General features: G+C 39.2%; 1 protein-coding gene across 5 annotated transcripts; it reads right to left on the minus strand.

Moving 5' to 3' along the window:
* Positions 1-3,428: 3,428 nt before the first annotated feature.
* Positions 3,429-21,188, minus strand: LOC103718740 (dicarboxylate transporter 2.1, chloroplastic). 5 transcript variants are annotated; one of them, XR_005507372.1, is made up of 6 exons: positions 20,316-21,188; positions 8,410-8,723; positions 7,284-7,732; positions 6,744-6,872; positions 6,600-6,661; positions 3,429-3,716 (listed from the first exon to the last, which is right to left on the minus strand). XR_005507372.1 is itself a non-coding variant. In XM_039116989.1 (5 exons), exons 1-4 carry the CDS (start codon positions 21,120-21,122, stop codon positions 6,757-6,759), a joined length of 1,686 nt encoding a protein of 561 aa, XP_038972917.1. In that variant the 5' UTR covers positions 21,123-21,188; the 3' UTR covers positions 3,429-3,716; positions 6,744-6,756. The 5 variants fall into 5 exon arrangements, 3 of the variants coding, with proteins under 3 accessions (XP_038972917.1, XP_038972916.1, XP_026664942.2); XR_005507371.1 differs by having other exon boundaries at positions 6,600-6,872; XM_039116989.1 differs by lacking the exon at positions 6,600-6,661.
* Positions 21,189-22,514: the final 1,326 nt, after the last annotated feature.

Genomic DNA, 22,514 nt, shown 5'->3' on the forward strand with positions numbered 1-22,514 from the left:
TATATAAATGAAAACTTTAAATGCAAAGTGTCCGTTCTTGACGTTATTTTATTTTTTTTTGTCTAATTAGATACCTGAAGTTGAAATGCAGTATTATCCTTGTCCTTACCCTCATTGCCATTGGTGATGCTACAAGCCGACGTCCTTCTTACCATCGCCACCCATGTTCACGTCGTTCTCACCTATGAAGCCCTTCATTTGTCCAAGAAGATTCATAGACAGAGTAGAAAACTGTTCTTCTCTCTAGTTTGAAAAGAGGTAGAAGGCCAAAAGTCTTCTCACACCCACCACCAGAAGCCAAAGGGCTCCACCAACTGGGCTGTTCCAGTCGTTTGCGTAAGCATCCGAAATGAGAAAAGATGAGCTCACATTGTCTTGCCCTCCCAAAAAAAAAAAGAAAAAATCCCTTCTTTTTTTTGTTTTTCTAAGCCCAAAGCCTTGCAATGATGGCTCGAGACTCCTCAGGACTCTGAAATGCAGTCCTTTGATGCCTGAGCTGCTTCTCCTCTTCTCGGAACCTCTAAAAGCAAAGCCTATTCGTGTCCACAGTCCCTTCAATGAAAGGAGGACAAAACGTGAGTGAAAAAGATCACATTCTTGGGTCGCCGCATCCAATCAACCAGCTTTTAATGTTCTCCTCTTCTTTCTTATGATATCGCCAGGGCTTTTCTCCAAATGGGTGTTGGGCTTATATGCCTGCTCGATGAGTTCTTTGGGTTGCTCAGCCTCTCAACAGGAGGGCAAGCATTAATGAATTAGAGGCAGCTTAAGATCACTGTTGTGGGTGGTTGTGTGTTTTGAAGTATCTGATCCTTCCTTTTGTGGTATTTTGTTGCGTTTATTATCTTGTTTCGTTAGTAGAGAGTAGAGACGCATGGTATTTGTTTTGTTACCTCGATGGCGTTTTTCTACCCCTATTTCTCAGAAAGTGTCGCACCTAGTGGATGCAAATGGAAGAGGAGTTGACAAGGGGTGCTTATTTAGCATCAATAGCTCCAATTTATTCAAGTATATAACTACAAATAAAAGGGATCTCGGCCTCACCTATCTTGGTACTATGTTTACTCTCTTCCTTGATATATGGTGAGAATTCATATTTTCCTGGACTGCCGTAAAGTGGGAATTATAGAAGTTTAGAGCTAACATATTTTGGTTATAAATAAAAAGCAAGTCGATCAGGCCTGTCTTTCAACCAAATAAGGGGGCTTTTCTAAACAATCTTAGAATTTAGGGAATTGAGAGGTCTCGACCTTTCTTGTAATAGCTTCTATGGGGATCTCGATGGCATAAGGCCCATTCTCAAGATTAGGGTTTCTTGAATTCAGCGCCAATGGGTTCGAGAAGAGTATCCCCCATTATATTCTCCGTTGCAAAGTCCTTGGTTTTCCATCAATCTCTCAATCAATGGACTCAATAAGATTGTGCCTGATGTTCACAACGATGCATTCAAAAAATTGTGGTTCTTGAATCTTTATGGAGCACCAGTGGTAGCGAGAGGGTGAGAAGGAAAATGGGAATCTACAAAAGAAAGAGCCCTTGAACCACCCTTAACTCTATAAAAAGAGAGAAAGAGAGAGAGAGAGAGACTATTTTAGTCATCGTATAAGTTTAAATCATCGTGTTATGGTCATGTGATGCAATTTCTTAACGCCAAGATAATAAAGATGGATAGAAGGATCACATTACAATCAAAGCGCAATTTCAGCGATCCAAATAATAGCCGAAGGGGGCACTCTGCACTCAGGCAAAATCGAAGAGCTCAAGTTATATTTCTCCTAAAGAATTATACAAAATCATATCCAGTGTTATCTAACTGCATCTCTATTTCTTCGATGTAATATAATTTTCTTTAAACAAATCAGTAATGTTGATTTAAACATCATATTTCCTCAGCAGTGAAAGGGCTAAATGGCACTTTCATTTCTTGGCAGTCATTGAATTTCTGCTAAAGAGAATAATGGCTGAGAAAGCAGCATGAAATTTTTTACTGACATTAGAGTTTCGAAGCTGTTTGGCTAAGCAGAAATCCATTGTGACGTTATAAATGTACAGTAGCTGACAACAGCTTGAAGCATCGGTTGTTTTATAACTACAACGGCGTTATGAAAACAATGGGTAGACCACAGAAACAAGCGTAGAAGACTTGGATGTCAAATCCTTCCAAAAGAAAAGTTCGACTTTACCAGGGGTGATCTGACACTGTTATGAAAGCAAAAGGAGTCCTTTTTCCCTCCGTTCCGCTTTACAAGTTGGCAGAGGAATCCAAACAATGTTCACAAGCAAAACAAGCTGTCGTCGCTCTGCCCACAAGTAATCAATTGCAAGCCAGCTTTGGAACTACATGCAGGGCATCCGCCCATGCTTTCCTCCATCTCTATCGGTTTAGGAAAGCGATGGCTTGGTCTTTTTCTCCACGTCTCCTAGTATAGCCTATGTTATCCCTCCACCCAATGGAATCCTGTCCAAAAGTAAAAGCGGAAGCAGAGAGGAGAGGAAAGGAAAAGGAGGGAGCTATTTGTTTTGCACTGGGTTCGTGTCATGTGGGAAGGAAGCCTAAAAAGAAGGGGAGAGATGGACTTGTCTCTCCATCTCTCTCCCCCACTTTTTTCCTTCCCTTAAACTCACAAATGTCATGATCATATATATAAAGCACACGCCAAAGGTTTTTGGGTGCTGAAAACTTCAGAAAAGCTTGGCCAGTGAATGAACAAGGTTTGGTAGAAATTCCCTCTTATCATTTGTCAACAGGGAAGATTGCCCAGAGACCGAACAACATGGTTCGACTAATCAGATCTTTTTGGAAGAGCAATGCAACAAGTTGCAGGAGTCATGCCCCCTGTTTGATACTTATCGTCTAATTCTTCAGCAACAAGGGTGACAAAATAAATATCAAAATATATAGCTTAATTCTCACCAAATCACAAGTGAACCATGAAATGATAAATTCAGATAATATGATTCGGTCGAAAAGATGGGAAAATTCAGACTTTCGTAAGAAAGTATATACTTGATTCTTAGATGTTCAGTTCATCTCTATTCTTCAAACTATATTATGCAATGTTTATGAGCTATTGACAAATTCAATTCAAACCATCTCATTGGCTAACTTCTTTGTGACTCGGACGAAATCTAGCATAGTATTACTAAAATCAATTAAGTTAACCATCATATGCTAAGAAATTCTTTTAAGAGCTTCCTGTGAATTATAAATCTCAGCATGAAGCAAAAACCAGATAACTACATGTTGGAACTTGTAGGGACGCTATGACTACTAAACCACATCCCAGTAGATGAGTGGTTCCAGGATCAATTTATCGGGTTATAATAATCATTTGATGAGCAGACAGTGAACCCATCCTATTAACTCCCTCAGACCAGTTTGTCCAAGACCCTTAAGATACTGATAAACTTAATAAAACTCTACGCAATGACAATAAAGATGCTGATTTGTGCTCATTGATACCGAAAGATACGCAAATTCTTATGATTGATCCAACCAATACTGCCTTAGATGATTGTTAGAACCACTTGGCAACATGAACATGTTATCATGCATCAATGAGATCTAGGCTTAGACAGAAATCTTATTTAGTTATTTCAAGCTTTCTCCAGAGGTTGAATACAAAATTTCTTGAGCCCTTCTTTGTCAGAGAAATGTGAATGTTCCGCCCATCCTCAGTTGAACGCAGGATCTCTCCATGGAAGAAAGGTGCACCCTTCACAACATTTATAACATGAATTAATCTATATGACTTCCAAAATGACCAGCATTAAAAAAACACAAAGTACCAGTTTCAATTATCTGCTTTTATCTGAAGTCTATGCCTGAGAACCAAGGTGGCAGCAAGAGACTGTGAATTATTAACTGGTTAAATTTTCAATTTCTACAGTTTATAGGCATGCGTAGTAAGAGCAGGAGAAACTGCTGTTAGGAACATGCCCAAGAGAGTATGGTTGAAGAATGTGCTCGCCAACATCATACAGTAATGTCTTCTTCTAAGATCCTTGCAGAACATTCTTCGCCGAACTTGACTCTCGTTCTTAACGTACACATAGAGCCTGGTTAAGTTTTGTTTCACATAAGGAGTTTAACGCATTATAATAAAAACATGTATGGATTGTTGTTGTGGCCATAGTTAAACAAGAAAATACATCTCTTATAGCTTCAGCATCTTGTTTTTAAATGGGTTTTCAAAAACCATGTTATATTCAAAAGAAAGGGAAAAACAAATCTATGCCAATGTTTTCTACATCCGTATTTTTTAACAGACATCTGGGAATATAATCTCATAACAAAAAAAAGCATCCGTCTTTGGAGTTGTTTTCTACCATATAAGAGAGATGCAAGTTATTCAGCAGATATATCTCATCTTCAAAGAAAGTTGCATGTTATTAAGCAAAGAGACAGATTGAGAGATGAGGACGGAAGTCTATTCTTCTCCAAAAAAATAAAATGGAGATAGAAGTGCAGCTCCAAATAATATCTAGAAGATGCATGAAAGCCTGTCAAAACACCACTCGTTCATCTGAATCTTCGATGAACTTTTGTTCATATGCATGTATGCTTTTCGAGAACTAGGATGGGAGGAAACCTGGCCAAAAATCAGATGAGGCCATGATTCGAACCCAGGTCATAGATACCAACCCCCAATTATTTTACCAACTACACTAGTTGGCACCCTCCTAGCATGCATACATGTTGTCATTTTCCCAAGTGCTTCTAATGAGGGGCATAAAAAGTTCGAGTTACAAATAAGAAGTAACAGACACCTAAAATGGAAGTCAAGGCTCCAAACTGCATTACTTCCTGCTAAAAACTAACTGGACCCCACCCACAATCCCATTTTCTTGATCTAGATTTAATTAATTTCCAAATAGTAGGCCCTCAAAAAAGTTTAGAAGCAGCAAAACAGAAAAAGTTACTTTTGCACATGATGTTACAAGATGATGAGCATATAACGCATAGGTAATCATTATAAAAGGGGCATCAGCATTACAAATACAATGCATGGTATCGATTTCCATGATTATAAGATATAATTTGTAATCATTATAAAAGGGGAATCAGCATTACAAATACAATGCATGGTATCGATTTCCATGATTATAAGAGATCATTTGTGAAAATCAAATGACTTCATTTGTTTTCACTACGTTTCCTCATTCTCCAAATTCTACTTCTATATCCAACCAGACAACAGGAATAAAAATTCTAGCCGGTTTCTGAAGGGAAAAATAATGGCAAGAAACAGTTCAACTAGACTAAATCTTTAGATGTTGAAAATTACAATGGAACTCTGTGACATTGGTTTCAGCAGGTCCCCTTCCATTAGTGTAAGAATCATTAGGCAATCACAAAGATCAGTGACAGATAAATTGTGTTATTTCCAGGAGTTGTAATCTGAAAAAGACCTCCATCACGCACCTTCTCCAACCCAGTCAAAACATTGCCGCTTGTTTGGCAAACTGAACACAGAGCCCATGTTGGCCCAGGGCAGAACACGAATTAAGATGCGCACCAAGGAGAAACTTTGTATTTGATATTGGATCCACTGCCATGGCAGACCTTCATTCGGTAGATGTGCTTAGACAAAGATGCTTTACTTGCAGATTAGGATTCTCAACCCAAAAAAGAAAAAGATGAGTGGGATTATCTATGCCATTTTTGCCACTACTATAAATATCCTTGACCAGCCTTTTTCTATTGTTATTATCACTTATATTTTTCTCACATTATTATTGAAGTATGAAAACCAAATATTATATATTTCTTTATTCTAATTGCCTGAAAGCTAAACCAACATATTGTTAAACTATCACCGCGACTTATTTATTTTCAAGTGATTTTCTGGAGTTCTACTCTGTATCTGCCTAGATTGGTGCATCCAGTGTATCATGCTGTGTCAAAATGAAATGTAGCATATTGGGACTAATCATGGCATGAACCTATGAAAATTATCATCTAGTCAAACTAAGTTAAATACTGCCTGGGGCAATTTACAAACTTATTCCACTATGACTCATTTATGGAAGCATCTAATCCACACAATTTATGACAGGAATCATATGCGCACACATTAATTTTTGATTTTCGAGTTCTCCCCATATAAAACTCATTATTCAATTGTTCTCTTATTTTCCTTTTTTCCAATATGTCAATCGTTCATTTTTTCCATTTTTTTATGTGGAGCTGCATCACAGGAAGCCATACATAAACAGAATAGTGATGTAGTGAAGGATATTACTTATTTCTTAAATAAACATGATTCATTCATCCTCTCAGTTTAGAGGTCATCAATTGCCCTCTCATGTATAAATGAAACAAGAACAAAGTTGATCAAAAGACATACCTGAATTAAGTCGGTCTAGCACATAACAAGTAACAGATTAGAATTAAGGGATTGCCACTAGAATTAAAATGCAAAGCAAACACCCACTGAAAGTTTCCCATTAACAATCCAGATGTTAAAAAACTTGTTCTTATCAAGGTAAAAATATCTAATAGAGCAACAATAAACATTGCCAAAAATGACAGTGTGTACAGAAATGGGAAAGAAAATCCATGGAATGACAAAAAAAAATAATTGAAGTATAGATACCAATGCCAATCATCTTGGAAGCATGATGATGGGACTCACTCTCTTCATCAAAACTTTGAAGGCTGTAGAAAGAAGATATAAATGCTTCCAGAATAAATTATGGAAAAAAATCCTTTCATTGCCAAAGAGAAAAACTTAACTTACAGTATCTCCATCCTCAGTACAGCCCCAAAAATTTCCACCAGAACGTTCCAACAGCTCCCCAGATCAAAGCATTAATCATGGCTGTCATAAAGCCCAGCCTGAATACATCAGGAAGCTCTACAAATCCAGCTGAAGAAAACAATACATAAAGGTAGTGATAATCATTTCAACCACATATATCAGCATACAGAAAACAAGACAAAATATTTTTCTATGAACATAATTAACAAACTGATGACAAGGGATCTGATTCAGGGTATCAAATTAAAAATCAAGGAAATTTATCTAACAGCTATTGGAAGCACTAATTTAAAGCTTGACTTCCAGATTTTCTGCACTTCATTTTAATATCTAATTACAAGTGCCACTAAATAAAATATTAATTTTTTCCATGCCTCCAAGACTGAAGAGCCTGATGATTTTGAGAAGAATAGATGATTTTTCCGGAAGTTACTCATAACTTTCAATTGTGAACAATTGTGTATAACAATTAGAAATAACATAGTTTCTCAAACTCAATGTAAGAGAACAGGAGAATACCTCCATAGTATACAGCTGCCTGACCACTGCTATAATGTGTTAATGCGCCAAAAAGATTTGTATTGAAGGCCAAGGCCAGTGCTGCCAACACACCAGGAACACCAGCTGCCAAGTGCATGGCAAGAAATGCCGAGTACAAGGCTCCCACATGCCCAGTCTGACTTGCGAATAGGTAGTGGATGAGAAAGTAGGATGCCTGGAGAACACAGAATGAAGCTGGCCAGCTCAGTGAGAAAGCCTGAAGAAACTTGGCCACGCAACTAGACATCCATGTCACTATCCCAAGATTTGTAAGTTGGCCAGCCATTCCAACTAGGACTGCAAACCAAGCTAAAGTATCCCATGCAGACTTTTCAGATAGGCAATCATCCCAATCCAGAACACCCAGAAGCAGAAGGATAGATAAGCCAAACATTGCTGCAACAACACTTGCTATACCAAGAGCCTCACTGTACAGAAACCAACAACTTCTTAGCATCAAGCTTCTTGACTTAGCAAAAAAGTGCAGCAAATAAGCTTTAGATTGTTTATAAAACTACATTCAGATAAAGAGCAACAAGAGAAAGCATCTTATGTTCACTTTACGAGTGCAATAAGCTTGCAGTGTCTACCAGCATGTGACTAACATTTGTGCATGCATGCTCCAACAATATAACATGAAAAATGGCTATAGACCATTTGAAAGTATATCTAACCAATGAAAAAATAGAATTCAAAAAATCAACCTGAACCAGCTACTTATCACTTGTTCTTGTTTACTCATAGGATGGAAGATCTTTTACCATAACCAGTAACTGAACTTAAATTTCATTCATGTTGTATCAATTAACAAATATATAAACACTACAAAGTGAACAACTGCCTTAGCATCATTAATATCAGCCATTCACAGATATAGCGAAACTTGAATTCCTGTCTTAACAAGTTTGCAGTCTTCACCATGAACTTTGCATTACAGGGAACAACTAGCTATATTGACAAGTCCTGGGTGCACAGTGCCAAGCTGGGGATAACATAATATAATCAGCTGACACCAATCTACTTGCACAACTAATAAAATGAAGCAATATTCTTTTCGTAACATGCCAGAGGGTTCCATCAATTAAGAAGTATCATAAATACTTACCCGAAAACCCATAAAGAAACTGCAAGACCCATGGTACTAACCATGACCCATTCATTCCTTGTTACAGGCCCCATCTGCTCCAGTTTTTTTGTAGCCAAAGCAGGTGCATCTGGTGTATCTTTGACTTGTGGGGCAAAGATCTTGTATAAGATATATGGAGTAGCTAGAAGAGAAATGATGGCAGGTAAACTTGCAGCCTTGAACCATGATACCCATGGACTTGCAAGCCTAACCCCAAGTTCTTCAGCTAATTTAAGGCATAAGAGGTTTTGAGCTGCAGCAGTTAGGAAAAGGGCACTTGAGTTACAAGCTGACTGCCATGCACCAAACAAAAGAAATGAATGAGTCATAAAAAATAGAAAAAAAAAACAGAATAAAGAAAGGAAGAAAATGTGAATGTGTACATGTAACTTCTATAAATTAATTAAAATAAAACAGAGAAAATGACAAGTAATACAGAAGGTTGCTGCTACAATAGCTAAACTCAATATGCTCTGCAGTGCTTCTCACCAGAAAGAGTAAACATAATTAATGTCATGGATTGCCGAATCCGCCAATTCAAGGTATATCGAACTGGACTGGTTGGTTACTAGCACGGTCCGGCCTCTAATTTTAAAACAGACCTATAAATTTGGTTATTGGCTTGGGTGTTCCTCTTAATCTCTCTCCCTCCTGTTTGCTCGCATGTCGTGCTCATCTTGCCCTCACCAACCGACAAGTAAGCTCTTAGTTGGTTCAATCACTTCGTTCAATTGCCTCCCCCCCCCCCTCTGTTCAATCATTCGAGACTCGAGAATGCCGCCCCCCCCCCCTCGTTCGATTATTCGAGACCCTAACTCTCATTTACTTTGCCATCGATCCCTCTAGCAAGTCCCTCCCCCTTCTCTCTCTCCCTCTCCTCCCCCCTCACCCTTTCCTCTCTCTCTCTCTCAACCCTAGCTAGGATTTTCGAGAACCAGTCGATTCGCCACCATTGAGCTCAAACCCTACCCTTTCTCTCCAACTCTCTCCCTGTGGATCCGATACACTACAGTTCGATACGGTATGTATGGACCGATACAATACTGAACCGATCACCGGCCGGCATGACTATTAGTACCGATTTTTCAAACTGGAATAATGTGCTTACTAAATGCAGCAAATACACCAATGCAGCCAAAATCAAAGATTAGCCACCAAAAAGGAGCAAAACAACATTTTGGACACCTTCATCAGGGTTTGCCCAAATATAGCATCAAGTTAAATAAAATTAAAGAACTACAGGCATAAATCTTAAATTTTATAATCAATTTGAAATGTCAAAGTTAATAAAAAATTAATCTGAAGGTAATAAATATAAATATTATAAAGGATGGTGCCTAAGCATGGATAGTACAGCTTGTTCACATGCAAATCGGTGCATCTACATACAACCTTTATAGAATGATCCATTTTAGATTCATTTAGCATGGCCTTGCTGATTCACAGAACTGGAAGCAGGCAGCACATGTTTTCAAGTGTTGACCAATATGAGTTTCTCTGCAAGCAAGGAGCAACAATATATACCACTTCGCACATAGATAAGCCCATTAGCAGATGACCATAAGAGATGTGAGTTTAAAACAATGTGTTCCTTCAGTATGAAAACAATTAAATATGCAGCGTGTGAGGATCCGTGCGGGCGTGTGTTTAGTCCCACATCGGTTATTTGCTAGGTAGATCTTGGGTACTTATACAGGATCAAGAAACCCAAATAATACCTTCCGGATAACTATTTTGGGTAAGGTCCTGGGTTGTTACAAATGGTATCAGAGCGGATCCGGCCCATAATCTATATGGACTAGGGGACACTGCAGCATGGATCCATTGGGGCTAACCATGAGCCGATCGTGGTGTTTGTGATTAGATTTGAATGAATTTGAACCCCTTAGCCTGCCAAGGACGTCAGGGCTTCAACGGAGGGAGTATGTGAGGACCCGTGCAGGCGTGTCTTTAGTCCCACATCGGTTATTCGCTGGGTAGATCTTGGGTACTTATACAGGATCAAGAAACCCAAATAATACCTTCCGACTAGCCATTTTGGGTGAGGTCCTGGGTTGTTGCACAGCGTATGAAGGAACAAATACATACGGTTGTTTAGTATTATCTGCTAATGTCAATAGGAAAAAGGGTAAAATGTCCCAATATCTAAATTTTGGTTTATGTAGTTTAGTTGAGAAATTGGATGACTATTATCAAAATATTTGACACATAACAAAATGAAAAATGAAATTATAAGGATGGAATATAAATGAAAATTAGGGTTTCAAATGTAAATAAATTAGGTCTATTGCCAAAAGTTATGGCAAACTAAAGTTAATTATGAATTATAATCCCGAAGTGCCAAGTGGCTTAGCTGGTAAAGTCATTGGACACTGAAACCAATGACCAGTTTGAATCCTGTCCTCATCCAAATTCAGCTGCCCTTCCTCCCTCCTAATTCTTATAAAAAAAGTATGAATTGTCATCCCAAACTTGTTTATTCATGACTTGGATTGGTATTTTGGCCAAGAAAAGAGAATTGGACTACATTGGTTCTAAGGAACGAGGGAGGAAAAATCAACTAAAGATTGAACAAAGCTTTGTGATTTAAATTTAGGGTAGAGGATCGAATCAGCCTAAGGTCTTTGCAGATTCTCACTTTAAATAGGACCAACAAAAGAAGGAACAAATGATGAGATACAAGATAAGTAATAATAGGAGAAACAGGGTAAAGATATAGTAAATGAGAAAAGATGGAATAAGATTTTACCTTCTAGGATGAAGAAATTATGCAACTAGGGCTGAAAGTGGGCCAGGCCAGGCCGGGCCATGCCCCTACCCGAACCTGGCCAAAAAAAAAAAAAATTCGGGCTTCAGGTCGGGCTTAGGCCCAAAAAAAAATTGGATAATCCAACCCGAGCCAGGCCCGAGCCCGGCCCGAACTGATTGGGCTGGCCCGAATTGCCCATATGGGCCAAAAATAGGTCTAGCCCAAACTCGATTGAAGTTTAATATTTCATAATATAACTTCACAAGAAATTGAGTTAGTTATAAATTAGGCTCTCTCCTATAATATTAGTAAATAATACATGATACATTATTCTCCGCTAAACCCATTTTAATCTGTCCTTTACTTCATTATTATCTCTAAATAATAACGTACAAAAACAAATTGATTCGGGCCTAAATTCAGGCGTTGTTTCGAGCTTTGTTCAGGTTCGCATTCGGACTAAGCCAGTGACATACCCGAGCCCGGCCCAAAAATCAAATAGACTGTATATTTAAGCCCAAAGCTGGTTTGAACTCTTTCGGGCCTAGCCCGAAGCCTGGCCTGATGGGCGTTGGGCTGGCTCGAGCCCATTTCCAGTCTTAGATGCAACACAACATTGTTATTTTGCCTACGCTTATTGATCCGATCGGAGAAAAAAAAATTTCTTTAACCCGCTCAACTTGAATCTCTCAGAAGATAACTAGAAGAATAAAGAGGAATCTCAAAAGTAGAGCTTTAAGTCCTCTTTTCTTTCATTGATCCTTCAAAAAAATAAGGTACATAGTCTTTATTTATGATGTGAGGTCTGCCCTAACACAATTTGGATCAGATTTCTCTTTTTAATTCTAGTATGACTCTTTTTTCTAAAATAGATATCTCTAGTTAAAAAAAGTTACAAATTTTGAGAAGGTAGATCACGACTTCTACATCAACTCTGTCTTCTAGCGCTTTACCGAATTCTTATCGAATAGAGAGCTACGTTCGGTCAAAGTCTTATTTGAAAACGAAACTTTTGGTTTGACCAGCCCGTTTCAAGGTCTAAACGATGAAATTTTGGCTCGATTCAACTTTCTAGAATGTTGGCCGAAAGTTGTAGATTTTGAAAAGATACCTAATTTCAAAAAATAGATCATTTTAATCGGACATCATATGACCAAATTATAGCCTTCGGAAGTTTGGCTGCGACTCGGCTTCTCGATGTGGCAAATCTCGCCCTTGAACCTTGTCCAACCCCGCTTGTTGTGGCCGAAATGGTTCACATCGAGTTTGGTTATCCTCCTGAATACTCATAGTAGCCAAAATGGTCCACATTGAGTCCGGTGATCCTTTTGGATCAAAGCTCTCCTTATTTAGGAGATTTAGCTCCTGCTAAATCAGAACTAAAGATGGAAAAATGCTTGCTTTCCTGCCTCGCAGTTGAACCACTTGGTTTTGCTCGAAGATAGAGTTATTGGTGCTTGCATTGAAGGTGTCTCCAATTGAGACCCAATCTCGGTGAGTTGGGCCATCTTCTTCTCTAATTGTGGGAGACATTTCATCATCTCATCATCCATCGAGGTAGAACTAGCAACCATGCTCGTCTTTATCCTTCAATGGACTTCAAACATGGATAACCCTTCTTCTTACTACTTGTACCGCTCGCACATCTAGACTATGCCTAGAGACTCCCACATATATAGAGGATCGGAGCTCTAATACCAACTTGATCGAATCGAAGAGAAGAAAGATTTTCTTCAACCCGCTCAACTCGAATCTCTCGAAAGATAACTAGAAGAAAATGTAGAAATCTCAAAACTAGGCTTTTAAGTCTCTTTTCTTTTATTGAACCTTCAAAAAAATAAAGTACGTAGCCTCTATTTATAATATGAGATCCATCCTAACACAATTTGGATCGCATTTTTTTTCCTAATCCTAGCAGGACTTTTTTTTCTAAAATAAACATCTTTAGTAAAAAAAAGTTAAAAATCTCAAGGAGGTAGATCTCGACTTATATATTAACTCTACCTTCTGTAGCTCCGCCGGATTCTTATCAAATAAAGAGCTACGCTCAGTCAAAATCTTATCCAAAAAGAAAACTTTCAGTTTGATAAGCCCATTTCGAAGCCTAAACAATAAAATTTTGGCCCGATTCAACCAAAGTTGTAGATCTCGAAAAGATACCAGATTTCAAAAAAAAAGATCATCTCATGCAAGCATCATATGACCAAATCATTGAATGCCGTACCGGCCCGTACCGGTCCGGCCGTGGACCGGTACCGGAACGGATAAAAAATCGGTATTTTCCGGTTTTTTATCCGAACCGGCCGGTACGAGTGCGTACCGGCCGGTTCAGAGCCCGTACCGGCCGGTACCGGTGCGAACCGGCCGGTTCGCACCGGTACGATTTTTTTTTTTTTAGAACCACAGCGCCGCGCGCTGTGGTTTTTGAAACCACCGCATACCGGCCGGTACAGGACCGGGACCAGCCGGTACGTACCGGACCGGACCGGTACCGTACCGGTCCGGCCGGCCACCGGTACGCCGACCGGTACCGGTACGGCGGACCTTGGACCAAATTATGGACTTCGAAAGTTTGGCTGCAACTCAGCTTACCGATGTGGCAAATCTCGCTCTTAAACCCTGTCCAGCCCCACTCGTAGTGGTCAAAGTGGTCCACACCGAGCCTGAGGATCCTCCTAAATACTCATAGTAGCCAAAGTGGTCCACATCGAGTTTGGTAATCCTTCTGAATACTCGTAGTAGCCAAAGTGGTCTACATCGAGTCCGGTGATCTTCGTGGATCACTTATTGTAGAGCCCACTTTCCATTTCAGGCATAGATTATTTTCTATTTTGATTCAACGCATCATTAGCTTTTCAGCACATCTTTTATTTTGTAATTTAAAAAACTATTTTAGAAGTTATGATGTTTTTGATCCTAAGGCATCAAAGTTGTCCACATTCATTTAAGTCATCACACGGTTGTCACGTGATGGCTTAAGTGATGTCTGGCACTTTTAACTTACTAATAATGGAATATTGGAGAATATCAAATCAAGCAATCTCAACATCTTGATTAGAGGTAGCCGATTAGAGGGCTCAAGACATGTCAATTGAACAAGAACCAAGGTGTTATTAATTGACTACCACTCTTAATTCCATCCAAAGAGTCATATGTTCCCCCACACTCCTTTTCTTCTTTCTCATATGGGTGGTTCCCCTCTCTTTCTTTCATTTGTATGGACGAGTGGGAGACCTTTCCCATTGATGGTGCCTATTACTTCTCTCTCTCTTTCTCTTTCCTTCTTTCTAATGTCACATATTCCTTTCCTTCTTTCTTTTGAATGAGGTTCGCAATCTTGGTAACGTATTTGTATATTGTCGGTTACCCAATACAAGGATAAATTCGTCATTCCAACACTCCACCTGCACCTTGATCGGTGCCCAATACGAGAGTATGATCCTGTACAAGGCAATATGCAATTGGTACTCGGACCTTGCTTTGGAATTTTGAATTCATTTGGTAGTTTTAAGAGACTACTTAATGAGCCCTAAGACTAAGGAAAGGACATCATAAAAAGTTTTGCTGAGATCTATTGGCTATTGCCCACCATTTTTTTTTACTTTCCTCCTTGATGCTCTATTATATTGATTTGATGACCGAGCCTTCTTGAGGTTGGTTCTTCCTTTGTAAGGCATGGAAGTCGATGTATCTACCCTCCCAAATGATGAGCTTTCGCATCCGATATCTTCTTCTTTTTCATCTTTGCCTTTTTTACAACTTTCATCATATTTGCGCATATATTGCAATGTTTTTCTACTTCAAAGAGCCTCTATGTACATGTGCAACTTGGGTTGCGCACAACCTGAACCCACACCGCCAGCCTATTCATTGCGTAGGGTTGGGTTGAGGTTTTATAAAGTTGGGTTGGGCTTTGACTACCTCAAGTAGGGTTAGGTTAGGGTCTACCTTCAACTTAATTCGAACCTAACCTGACCAAACCTAACCAAACTTAAATCCAATCCAACCCGATAATATAACTAAATAATTTATATTTATATTTCATAAAGGTTACATGTTTATATAGTAGTGTCTTAATCTTATTAAGTTTCGTGCAAATGTATCATTGAAATTTACAAATAGTTAGGTCTCAATTCAACGAATGTCTATCCAATAAAGATGTCCCATGCCTTTTCCCCATCTTACAATTCCTATTCAACCCGACTTAACCCAATTAGCATGGCACAACCTAACACAACCTTGCTAATGCAACCCGATCCGGCTAACCCGAACGGATCCAACTTTAGCTTATAATTGGGTTGGCTTTGGTTGGATTGCAGAAATCCCAACCTGCGGCTAGGTCTTGCCCTCAACCCAACCCATCCTACCAAGTTGCAGCCCTACCTCTTTACATATTACTTCTATCACATCACAAACCATAAAACTCTAATTGAGAGCTCATCCAATCTAGACCTCAAGTATAAGCCCATGTAATCTAAACCTTGGTCCTTGAATCTGTTTTTTTCCTCTTTTTCTGAAATTTCTTTATGTTGTTATTGAATTATTGTGTGCAAAATCCTGAATTTGATGAATGATTATCATCTCCATCTTTGATTCTTAGATGCAAAAGATATAAGTGATGATGTTAAGCTTAGGATTTGCATATCTCATTTTCACAATCAGTCGTACAGCTGTCTGCTGGCTGAAATTAAAAAGGTTTTTTCACATATCCATCCCTATGATCTTCCATATTGCATATTAATCCTTTTCAACTCCATACTTGCAAATTTATCCCTGCAAACAAACTAGTCTTTCCACAAGTGTTCCTTAGCCAAATTGTGGTGTGTTGTCAACATTGGGAAATGACAAAAAAAGCTTGGAGATAGTTGAAATGAAAAATGTAGAGTGACTTAGATTATTTTCTAAGTGTTTCATTCTCCCATATTCCAAACTAAACCCTAACCCTAAGTTTCCCTCTTCTCGCTTGTTCTCTTTTTTGGATGGGGCTTCCTCTACTCCCTGGACTTCTCGTCTATCTTTGACCAACCCTACACCACCTTCACCATCGTCTCACAAGGTTCTCTCCCAATCATCTTCATGTCCCTCATTCACACTCAGCAAGAAGATTTTTTGTCCCTCAACAATCCCCTAACACTATCCCCTACTTCAATCTCCACTTTGAGCTCATCTCTACCATGAAAAAACCTTTGGGGCTACAAATATTGATCTCAGGATGTTTTCTGGGAAAAACAAGTGGACACTAGAGTCTAGTGATGGCAAAGGAGTTGCGAAGGCTACGATGAAGGGAAAGGAGGCTATGGGAGGGTTTGGAGAAAGGACACGAGAAGGCAAGGGAAGAGGAGAAGAGGATAGGCATGGAGGAAGAGCATTGATGGAAGGAGAAGAAGCAAGAGAATGAGAGGGTAGAGCATGATGAGAGATAAAGAGAGAGAGCAAGAGGAAAGAAGTGATTGGGGTCCAACCTCAAGGGAAGGGGTAACCTGTTGCTTGGACCAATCGCCAGAGGATAGGGATGAGAGGGAAGTAAGGGATTGTTGCTTGGAACAATAAGCAGAGAAGATGAGGATGAGAGGGAAGTATAAGTGAAGGGGTGAAGGTTTAAGGAGGGCTAGAGCAAAATCGTCCATAAAATGGATGCATAAATGAGGAATATTTTGTTCAGATCTAGCTAAGTAAACTCAAGGGACCTATAAGCAATAAATTATATGTTTGCAAGGATTAGCATGTAATACACAAATATGGATGGCTACAAGGACGGATATGCAAAATACCCAAATTAGAATAATTGGTTTTGAATCATGAAAGGTTCTTTAAAATTAAATTAAGTGTAAAACTAATTAAAGTGAATAGTAACACTATTGTGCATTATAAAAAAGTTACTAAAGCAAATTGATACAGGATTTAGGGCTACCATAAACTGCTTTGTGTTTTGCAAATACTAGCTTAGAGTATTTACTTATCAATTCTACAAGCAAGGATTTTGCACATATTAAAACAACAACAATACAAAGAAATTTCAGGATAAGGGGAAAAGAATAGCACCCTAAGACCTAGAATAGATTGCCTCATCATTAGGGTTTTAGCACTTGCAATATGAAAAAAGTAATAAGCAAATAGGCTCTGAAGACCGAAAAATAATGCAAAATATGGGTGAGCACAAGGAAAAAGATAGCAGAAAGATGAAAACGATGAAAATAACTAGAAAAACATTGGATGTGAATAATTCGTTGTTTAGGAGTGTATTCCTCATGAAGAAAAAGCCAATCTTTTGAATGGTTGGTTCTCAAACCTAACACCACAGAATTCCCAAGAAAAAAGGAAAAAGCAAAACTTGGACAACTAGTAGCAAATCTTAACAAATTTTTTATGAACCCCTTCCCATGGTTCTTTAGATAATCTATTAGAGTTGCATGATCAATTAGGAATCCCAAATAAAGAAGTAAAATATAATGTGCCAAATAAGGAAAGAGAAAGTATAGGCATCAGCCAAAAAGAAAACACAGGAGTGGGCCCCATCTCATTCGTATGGATGAAAGAAAGAGAGAGACCTAGGCAGAAGGAAAAAGGAGTAAATAGCCATACAACTCTTTCGATGGGATCAGAAAAGAGTTACCCATCAAACAATCCCACCTCAGCCCTTTCATTTAAGTGATACATCTTGAGCTCTTGGATGATCTAAAACCTGTCAATCTCAACCACAAGTATCACTTGATTTGATGTTCTATTATTAATTCCAACATAGCATGTCATTAAATCATTTTAGTTGCCAAATGTGACAACATAAGTAGATGTGCAAACCCCACAACATTGGCTCAAAAACATCATAACTCCTAAAATACTTGTCCATATAACAAAATAATGTAAGTCCCCAAAAGCTAAGAATGTGCTGAATCAAAATAGAAACTGATCTAATGCCTAAAATGAAAAATGGGATCTACAAAATAAGAGTCAAACGGAAATAACAATGCTAAGCTACATCAGTAAAAAAGAAGTATGAATTGTTGTCAGAGTATTGCTGTCATCAAAGAAAAGAAAGAAAAAGAGGGGAGGATGAGGCAGAGCAGAAGAAAATTTAGAAATTAAGAAAAAACATTATTAATTCTCAAAAGAAATCTAAATTAGTCAAACCACTTTATATGTATGGATTAGTACACCAAGCACAAAACTCCAAATCATGTCTAACCTCTTGTATCATCAAATTTTGACTCCTAGAATTATTCCACCTCATCTTCTTTGTCTATATAACGCCTACCAATTTACTAATGGTGAAAACCTCTCCCCAAACCTATTTAGGCCAAATCCAAACCTGTTTATGGCGGGTCGAACACGGGTCGGATCATATTTTGCCACCCCTACAATTAAAGGTTTACTAGGGCTGTGGCAATTCATAAAAGTACGACATGGAGGCCACTGGTTAACAAAAAACTTATGAAACCTCCAACTTTGATTAGTAGTTTGTTGTTACATGTTTGCCTTCATTTTTAAAAGACCGAGAGGATGAAGTCAATGTTACAATAGGTTTTTGCGCTTACGTTATGATTAGAAGGCACTCAACTCCCTTTATTAACCATCTCAAATATCTTCCAATTCATTTAAGTAGGTCCAACACGAAAAGAGCCAAAGTGGCATGTAAGACCGCCTCTAGCCTAAATTCTACGTGAAACTAAATATAGCCTTATGCATATCCCTTCCCCCCATTTGAACATGATTAGCTTAGGTCAAGCCAATTGTCACTGTTACCAGTAGATAGCCTATAACCTCCCAAAAGTCAATCAACCTCCAAATTGGTCACAATGGATTCATAACTACCACAAAAGATCTAGTAATAGAAATTGGTTCCAAACTTGAAAAGAGGTCTACAAAGACCCAATGGTTTCCAAGCCTGTCTATGAAGCCTTTGCCCTCATGTACAATAGTACACCAAATTTGAAACCATATAGAAACGACATATACATCAAACTCCATCTAAGAATAGTCAAATCATTTAATGTAAAAAAAAAAAATAATAGCAATATGTGGTTACTGCAAATGTTTAGGTCAACTCTTGTACATTTTTTTGTACAACAACTCATTAATTAGGCACCTTGCCCTTCAAGCCTTTATGATGTCATAAAAAGAAATGTGGATGCATTATATATGTATACAAGTGCTGTAAGTGGTTTAGTTCCTAGTGTGAATCTGTGGGATTGTGCTAGGGCACGTAGCATGAGTCAGCCTATATGGCCTAGAAGTACAACCTCAAAACAAAGGCCATGGAAAAACACGCATGCACCATTTTTTTGAAAAAAAAATGATATTATGTTGGATATAAAAAAAAACAATTTCTACAACAAAAGTGACCATATTAAAATTGATCACAAAAAATAAATCACAGAATCCATATGAACTCTGAAATTATTTTAGGAGTAAAAAGAAATTGTTCTTGAATACGAATATCCAAATCTACAGCTTGCCAATGCATTTTAGAATGTTTGGAATCCAGCGTAAGTTAGAGTTGATTTAATGTGCTGCTACTACAGTCTTCATCAGAGAACTGCATCATAGCATACTAAATCATTTACAATCATACACGTGCTTGCCTGCTCTTCAAGAAATTAATTCTATAATTGTGTGTACCCTCTGTGCGCAAATGATTTTTTTCTGATTAAGCATGTCCTGTTAAGGTTAAATTAATTCTTCAAACCCTAAACTTGGAGATAGAAAATTGTTATCACTTTTGGATTACCCAACGACTAAGAAGAGCAAGCACCCTGTTCATTATGAAAATAATGGCAAGAATATAGAAATAATGGCAAGAATATAGAAAAAAATGAACGCAATAGTTCTTCTTTCAGTTTTCTATGCTTCAAGACATCACAATCAAAGGAAGAACCCTAAAGTCATAACTAAAACTATCACACTATTGCAGGTGCCACTGTGCACGTAGTGACCTTTTCTAGATGTGAAAATAAAACCTTGCTTTCCGGAAAGCCTAATCATTCGCAAACAACCAAAAGATTTCAGTCAATTAATGCATGAATCCATAACTATAATATATGTCCAAGAAAAAAAAATCTGTTTTCCTTTCAGTTTCCATTGAAAATTAAAAGAGGGGATAAGATATGGAAACAGATGGAAGCCAAGGAGAGCCCCTAACCTGGAACTGAGACATGACCAGATAGGACCCGAGCTTCTTGGACGAAGAATCCCCTGGCCGGCTCCCGGCTGAGAGCGACAGCGACTTGATGATCGGAAGGAACACACCGCCGGCCCTGGCAGTAGTGCTGGGCATCGCCGGAGCAATTAAAGCCTCACTGATCGTGAGACCATACGACAGCCCCAACGTGCTCCTCCCCAGCCACTTCACAAAGTAGGTGGCAATCCTATCCCCAAGCCCGGTCTTCACGAAACCCCTCGCGAAGAAGAAGGAGATCACGATCAGCCAGATCACTTCGTTCGTGAAGGCCCCGAATGCTGCGGAGAAACTTAACGTTTTGGTGACAACCGAGGCGGTGAGGCCGAGGAAGGCCCAAGCGCCCACCGGCAGCGGGCTCAGGACGAGGCCCGCAATGGTCGAGAGGAAGATGGCTAGGAGCTGCCAGGCCTGAGAGGTGACCTCGATGGGCCGGGGGACGAGGAAGCGGACGGCGAGGCCGATGGCGAGGGAGATCGCTAGGGGAACGAGCTTCGCCCCCTGCGGCGGCGCTGGCGGCGGGGGGGAAGAGGGTTTCGGGGTTTCCTCAGACGAGGAAGCGGCGCGGACGGCGGAAAGGGAGGGATTTTGGCGGCGGGGGAAGGGGAGGGGGACGGGGCGGAGGGGGGAGCGGAGGGGGGAGATGGGACGGCGGTGGAGGGAGAGGGGCGCAGCTGATGGTGGCGGGAGGGAGGAGACGGGGAAGCGGCGGAGGAGAGAGGCGCCGGAGAGAGAGGAGGGGAGAGGCCGGCCGATGGCGAAGCTCTCCATCGAGCGAGCGGAGTCTCCAACGGAGTGGAAGACGACGAAACGGGGGGAGAGTAATGAGATTCGAACGGCAGTCTCCTCTAAAAGGCAGGGAGTGGGGATCTGGTCACCGCCCACAGGATCGTCCCTCTATGGCTTATTTGGGCCACGTCGGGTTTGAGTAAATGGTTGCCAAAGCGGATCCCGGATGAAACACGAAACAGAAAATGCAGCGACTGAATGATAGACACGTTGGCAGCAGGAGGGTCTGACAATGTTCTCTGCGGAAAATTCTACCCTCTGACGCGTATACGAAAACTACATGCAGAATTCGATCTTCCGTTCATTCTATCCACATCCTATCCGTTCATTTCTCCTGAGTGTACGAACGGACAAGATGGAGTTGTATGGGCTAAACAGACGGTCGATGTAATGTTCGCATATGAATCGCTAATGCACGTCTTTTAAGAAAGTAGAAGTCGACCTTTTCCTCGAGAGGTGGTGTATGGATGGCTCATGCTGACGATGTGAATCTCAAAACGTTTGGCCGCAATTCGTTCGCGGCGACCGGAGGCTTGGTTACGCGGGATGGCACATAGTATTACAAATATTTAAGAAATTAACCGAATTTGTTTGAGATTTGGTCGAGCTCATGCTTGTTTATATGTAACTTAAACTTTCATTAGACTTGGACGGTTTCATTTGTAATGGAGAAATGACTGTAAGAAATTAACCTGACTCGACATAACCCAAATGAAAAATACAATTCATACATCTTAATAATTTTGGGATAAAATACAATAAAAAACCCTTCAACTATGCTCGTGTGAATAGGGGTGCAAGAGAGCCAAAAAAAATTATAAATTAAAATATTATTTTTATCTATAGATTTTTTGAAAGAATTTTTGTTTAAAGTGCCTGATTATTGTCCGCAATTGGAGCGTGTACATGAATCAAAGCCCAAACGTTTAACAGAGAATCATAATTTAAAAATGAAAACTAAAAAGATTTAGTTGGTTCCTAAAACAAGTACAAATGAGTGGTTCAAGGCGAATAAGGAAGTCTGAGACTTAAAAATGAATAAACATATCATAGTATAGTGTGTGGTATGCTTGATGAATATCCTATGTAATAATAAAAATGTACTACTGTATGGCGCAAAACCTCAAATAATAGAATAACAAAAAAATAGTCCATTTTAAACAATATTTGAATTAATAATTTAATATTTTGAAATCTTTTTTCCTATTGCCTTCTTCAAGCATGTTTTTCACATAAAATAATAGAAAAATGGGAACTAAATTGATTGGAAAATCAAGAAAATGATTAGAGAGAATAGTGTGTAAAAGTTCACTGTAAATTCTTAGATGACATGCACCATCACCATTAAATTATCAATATTATGATTGGAGCAGG

This window comes from Phoenix dactylifera, unplaced genomic scaffold (assembly GCF_009389715.1).
Source record: "Phoenix dactylifera cultivar Barhee BC4 unplaced genomic scaffold, palm_55x_up_171113_PBpolish2nd_filt_p 000153F, whole genome shotgun sequence".
Lineage (NCBI taxonomy): Eukaryota > Viridiplantae > Streptophyta > Magnoliopsida > Arecales > Arecaceae > Phoenix > Phoenix dactylifera.